Genomic DNA, 6,597 nt, shown 5'->3' on the forward strand with positions numbered 1-6,597 from the left:
AGATTCTAAATATGCACGGCTTTCAGTGATATGTGATCGGGAAGAGCAGTAATGTCATTCATCATCTTTTTGGTCCGTTTTATGAGAGGAAAATCCATTCGGGGAGCCTTGCCAGAGCACAGGCTTGGCGACTTTTGTACCTTGCAGCCCGTCCCATTTAAAGCCCTGGTCTTTTTCTCACTTGATGGTTTTGCTCTTGAGTCGGGCAGCCTCCTCGGCTCTCCTCTGACGTTAAGAATTCTCTGGCTCTGCAACCGCTACTTTTCAAGGATTTTTGGGAGAAAAATTGTGAGATTGCTTTGCTAGCAAGTCAGCGAGACAGAGGATTGTTCGTAGATTTTAGCTTGCTCAGTCTTGCTGTGAACAATAACCAGCAGCCGTGAATAATGTGACCAATCCATGAGCGGGTGTCCTTTTCGGTGTAAGAGGTCCCTTCGCCCATGAGGAAAAACGTAATACGGTGAACAGTTTTGGACAGCTTCTTACACATCTGATTCCATTTAAGAACTTGCCAAGACGCCATGTTTGTAAGGGCAAAGCTGGTCTTTTTGACGTACTTCCGGTTGGTGGTGTGGGGAGTCTCCGGGCGCTGTTGGTGTAGTGGGCGGAGAGGGGGCTGGGTCTGGGCTGGAGCGACGTTGCTTAGGCTGCTGCTGTGACTCCAGTCACCGAGGCTGCTTCCCTCAGTCCTAAGCATCCCGGCGCAGAACACCCCACGTCGCTAGCAAACGGAGAGTATTATGCAGATCCCTGAGAGCCAGTATAAGAAGGTGAAGCTGAACAACAAGCTGCAAAATTGGGTAAGCCTGGGTGCTGGTCACGGGGAAGATCGGCACAGCTGCTGCAGCCGACTAGCTTCTGTGTACGTCCACCCAGGCACAGCATCCCAGACCGCTGTAGCTTGCCCAGGGAGCAGAGCGCTGCCACGCGTACACACTTTAGTTCCTCTTAGCACAGACAGTACGTAAATAATACAACGAAACAATAATTAGGCGTTCTTCTTTCTTCCATGTCAATTCCCTTCTTAACTTTTCAAGTCATTGTGTTAAAACTCGCACGTTGGTTTCACTTGCATTAGAAACGGACACTGTATGAAATAGGTGGGGAGTGAGCCTCTGCCCCTCAATCCTTCCCCCATCCGTTTAGTGCTCAATGGTACCCCGTGAGCAGTTTTTTTCACGTTTGATAGGGCAGCGGTGGTGGATACGTTCTCGCGGGGGGGTTGGGGGTGGGGCAGTTGTCGAAGGAATGCATCAGGCTCTTCCACTTTTAGGTCCATGGGTAGAGTCTAGGCAGGAATACGTTTTCCACTTTGTGATATTGATTGAAGTGTGACAGGATGGCGTTTTCCCGTTTCAGGTGCTGGATTAGTTTTTTGCCTGGAGCACTCCATTGCTACATTTGGGGGCAGGCATAAGGATTTGTCTAGTTTAGAGTAATCTTACAGTGGGGTGGGAAGGCTTGTACACCTAACCAGCCGATTAGGGCAAACGCCTACAAGGCAACATTCTGGAGCACCTGGGAGGGAGATGTTGCCAGAGAAAGCAGGATAATGTAATTCTCCCATTGGATTGCATTGGGCTACCAATTGTTTTTGGTGGGAGAAAGTGAAGAAAAAAAAAAAAATATCAGTGATAGAAAAATAGAAGGGTTGGCATATATGTAAACATGTTCTTTATTGTGCCGCCATGAACCGATCTTTGTTTCTGTAATGCTCTGATTACTGGTAATGTAAAGGGGTCTTATATAGTGCCCTTCTGGCAATAATGTTGGCCTCACTGTGCATGGCTCTGTAAGCAAGGAGGTCAGTGTGTGTTAGTCGGATAGCGGAAAGGCGATGCAGAAACCTTTGGTGGTTATGGTTGCAGGACGGGAGTACTGTTACCTGTGTGCCGATATGAAAATCTCTGTGGTTGGTACTGGCAGGGCAGGTTAGCCATGTGGACAGTGTCTGGGTTTGTGGTGTGCAAAAATGTACAGCATGGTTGTTAATCGAAGATGGATATGGTCTGAATCTGTTACGGTACACCTGGAGGTCTTCTGAAGGAATGTGGAAGATGTAAGGATGCAATATTTTAGTAGTGAGGAGTTAATTGAAGGACGAGGGGTGTGGGGGAAGTGAGGGTGTTGTCACTGCATCTTGGTTGTAGATTTCACTGAGATGAGGCGCAAGCCAGTGTCGCGTAGCGGTGGTTCCATGAATCATATTGGTTTTCCACAGATAGTAGTGCCAAGAGTTTCGAAAATTGCCTGTCCTAAATAGCCCAAGTTTCTAGTGCACTGGTTTTTGCCGGTTGTTATTTTTCATTTCTTTCAAAGTGGTTGGTTAAAAATCTGTACACCTAGCCCTGCGCTTACTTTTTTGTTTTGTTTTGTCCCTTGCCCCTTCTTGACCCCCACACCTGTCACAGTGAATACTATGGGGCTGGTTGCACTCTGGTAGGCCTGTATCATTACCCTCAGATACTGCTCTTTTAAGAACCCAGGGAGGTAGAGGAGGAGTGTCAAGATTATCCATGGGTGCCAACCTCACAAATGTATTGATTGGGCCCAGGCACTGATATGAAAACACCAAGATGCAGGGGAGTGCTGGGAGACCTCGTTCTTTATAAGCACCTGGGGTATCCGTGTTAACCAGTCGGGTTAACGTGAACATGGGGTTTATTACCAGATGCAAGTTGCGTTCGAAGTTGCTAGCCAGCGTCTCATGCCGCAGTGCCCGATTTGTAGGTTTGCCCATGGCTGCGCCGCCCCTTTCCCCTGACCGTCTTCTCCCTCACATCTCTATATCTAATCCCAGCACCACACTTTGCAGGCCCAAATTTCATGTTTGCCTCCATCACCAGCCCCTTCAAGTACATGCTATGGGAACAGAAGCAAAGGATTATGACTCAGAGCCCTGACTTCCATTTGCATGACAGCCACGTTTCTGTTTTGATAAAGAGAATTCACAGGTGGAGTGCTCGTCACACCCAGAGTTTTCTGTCCACTGAGCATCCTTTCTCAGAAGAGATATGTCCACTACATATCAGTCTCTGTCCTGCCCGAGGGCAGTCCAGCGCCGAAATGCCAGGCAATTCTGTTTTGAGCAAGAGTACCAACAGCAACCCTGGACACGTGTTTCGGCCTGGTTGGGCATCATCAGTGAGGTGGAGCTGTGCCTCTCTAAGAACAGTGAGCAAGGGTTCCACGTCTGGATTACCCTAGCAACATTTCTATCTTTCCACCTCCTGATTTGGTGGGAACAGCTTCTCTGTCTACATTGATTGAATGGGCATTGTCTTGTTCTGCTGGGTCACGTGTGTTGAGACCATGAAATTTAGCTGCTCTCTTGCTTGTAATTATGAGGATTTTAGTCTGAATTTCTCATGGGATGCTTATCGTCTTGGTAACCAGGAACTTTCCGTGTCCACTCGTACTTGGCTGGGTGCATTGTTTCTGCTTGCCTCTGGCTGCAGCGATCATTCAAGCCCTTCCATGTACTCGAAGCTTGTCTCCCGTTCCCCATTAATTTCATTGGGCTTTTAGTTTCCATATGTGTCCTTTTGGCTTTTCCATGTTGGTGGCAGTGAAGCATATGCATGCTTGGTATAAATATATTTTGGCATCTTGTGGTTCAGCTTTGGGAAAGAGTGTGACTATATTTAGAGATGTTTGTGTGTCTGTCATCTACCTCCTGCGTGAGCTTGTGTTTCGTGTCCATATGTAATAAGCTAATACCTCTTCGTGTAACTTTGTGAATGGATGGCTATGTACTTCATGTCTAAGTGCGGATACGTCATGATGTCATTGATGACGTCATAGATTTTTTGATTTGCGATCAGTCGACTTGTTCTACTGATGGCATCTCCAGCTCCTCCAGGTGAGCGACTGGGTATGGCCTGAATGGCTGTCTGAGAGAGTAACATTTCTCATATCTGTGATACATCGATGATGGCGATGAAAGGCCTAAGAGCGAGGTGCATCTGTCGTGTCTCAGTCTTCGGGCTGAGACTCGAGCAGGGGTCATGAGGGCCAGACTTGGACCTCTGTCTTCACCTCGCTTAGCTCTGGCCTCTTACCTTGGGTTGTGTACCAGTACTACTCTCTATGACCATCAGAACGTGGCGTAAATGGAACACTGTCCTCTCCCTGACTCACTGTGACCCTCTTTTTTCAGTGCCGTTTCTAGACAATATAGTGCTAGCACTGCAACTCAACATTGTATAATTTTGGGGCAGGGTTGCAGTCATTGCAATATAACCAAAAAGCTGGTAGTACTTAAAAGTAAATGTAGACACAGCAAAGCTGAGTGTATTTAAAAAAAGTAACATAGTTTAATTATCCATAGTTTATTTTCATTGGCTAAATTGCACTTTCCTATATTTAGCAGCCGTAAAAGTTTTATTTTTATTTTTGTATTTTTTTATTTATTTTTACTGCTTCCTTGTCTATTTCTTTTCTCTCGTTTTGCTCTGTGGAAAGTATAACTAGAGCCAGTAGCCTCAAGTTGAGTGTACTGAAACCCTCTGTCAGCAACTGTAACCTAAATCCAAATGGAATCCCTCCCCCACACACATGTAAAAGCTACACATATTTCTGTGTATGGTGATTACTTCCAACATAGAAAACACTTTTAACTATCTACAAACCATAATTTTGTCTTTGCTAGCGCTACACGATTGTAAACCATGACTGTGTTTTTTAATAGCGTACAATGGAAACGTATTCACTTTCGTGGACTCCCAACTTTGTCTGGTAAAACACAGTGAGATTACGTTATTGCACAGGCGCACACCTTTTGGTTACTTAGTAAATCTGGGATTTGAACCTAGCCTGAAATGTAGGCATTTGACCACATACCTAACTAGCACTATTTGGTACTGGTATGTGTTACTAGATGACTTTCCAGTGCTAAAATTAATTTAGCTTTAACGAGATTACTATAAAAGTACCGAAATCAAATAATAAGCCAAACTAACAAAATACACAGTATCAACACTTGTTAAGTAAAATAAGTACGATTTCAGCTTTTGGCAGACAGGCCTTGCTAGGCCTAAATACATGAAGGTCTGACAAGGTTGTGGCTTGGTGCTGTAGCAGGCAGGCAGGTACTATCCATATGTCTGGAGCAAGGTATCATAGTAGTTGCAATCATGACGTTCCTTATGTAGGTCTCCATGGAATTGAGATTGCCCTCACATCTGTGTCTGGGGAGGGGACCTCATTAAAACAAAGGGGAGGCGAGCCAGTGCCAGCTGTGTAGCATACAATTCTCAGACATGATGGGAGGGTTTTTTTGGAAGTAGAAGGGGGATGCTGCCAGCAGAAGTGGGGGGGGGCACGTTATCAGGATCTAGAGTACGCAGGCATGGGAATTGGGGGGGCAGGGGATATGAGGAAATGGTAATGCTGGTGGTCAGGGAATCGCTACAGCATCAACTACCCAGGCCTTTTCTCAAACTCTGGTGCAAAACAGGGGCAGTTTGTTGTTGAGCCTGGAAAGCAAACATGGCAACCTCCTGGAGGGCTGAAGTTGGAATGATAAGTGGTGTGCAGCTGCACTGATGACCATTTCCTGAGAAGAGAAATTCATGCTGTGGGAGTCTGCCAGGATGTTGTGGACTAGCATGCTTTGAAAGGGTTTCAGGAATAAGTTCTTCTCTGACTAGGAATTCAGTTGGAGCAATATAGGAGCCATTGAGGGAGTCTACCGACCCCCCCCCTCCACCCCCACCCTGACCCCCCAGATTGCTATAAGAGACTGCTGTTGTGTCGTTTGTTAAGACCGTTACGTACTGGGTTCCGATTTTAGCGGAAAACCGTATCCGAGCTTGCCGTACCTCTTCCTAATTTTTCCAATTGAAAGAATGGGGATACCCACAAAAGACTAGCAAATCCACTAACTCCTGGAGTCGAAGGACTCCAGCAACCAGGCTGTTAATAAATGGACATCAAATGTTTTAACCAGCATAACTGTAAACTTCCATGGGCCATTATAGCTAGGACCAGATATGGCTTTGTTTTATTAACCAACATTTTCACCATGCCCATGGGAGTTAGGTTATGTAATATTTTATTCTTTATTGACTTTTAAAGGCATTCCCGTTTTTATTGCAAAAAAAAGACTGCGAACATTACTATAACTTGAGTTCCATACATTCCAGCCACAAATGCTTTGGAGGGCATCTTCCTGAGGGAGCTATGAATTGTCCTTCAGAAGTCTTCAATCTCTTTTGTGGCATGTTTGGCCACCAAAATGGAGTTAATACATTTTTGTAAACAAACTCTTGCTGAAGCCACATTGCATCTAGACCTCCCACTGGCATACCAATTACTCGTGCCCAGCAGCAGGTATACAGTGTGTGTTTTGTGTGTGGATGTTGGCAAGTTCAGTAATTCACCCAATGGCCGATAGGTCCACCTGGGAACAAACCCACCAGTACCAGCTTGTAAAAGACAGAGCGCTGTCTGAAAGTGAGACTGTTTAGCAGATCTGCCTTTTTTGGCAGAACACATTACTCCTGCGAGCTTTGGGACCAAGAAGACTCTGCAATAGCACCCCCCCCAAGACTCTCCAGAGGGATTGGGTGAATTGTGTTCTCTTAGGCTCTAGTA

General features: G+C 45.8%; 1 protein-coding gene across 1 annotated transcript in view; it reads left to right on the forward strand.

Moving 5' to 3' along the window:
• The first annotated feature begins 540 nt into the window (after positions 1-540).
• LOC138516098 (bifunctional 3'-phosphoadenosine 5'-phosphosulfate synthase 1) overlaps positions 541-6,597 on the forward strand; it is a 507,726-nt gene continuing 501,669 nt past the window's right edge. Inside the window, exon 1 of the mRNA XM_069630925.1 lies at positions 541-800. Within this exon, the coding sequence (XP_069487026.1) occupies positions 741-800 (60 nt within the window). The 5' untranslated portion in view covers positions 541-740. The remainder of the gene's footprint in view (positions 801-6,597) is intronic.

This window comes from Ambystoma mexicanum, chromosome 6q (assembly GCF_040938575.1).
Source record: "Ambystoma mexicanum isolate Mex_15411 chromosome 6q, UKY_AmexF1_1, whole genome shotgun sequence".
NCBI lineage: Eukaryota > Metazoa > Chordata > Amphibia > Caudata > Ambystomatidae > Ambystoma > Ambystoma mexicanum.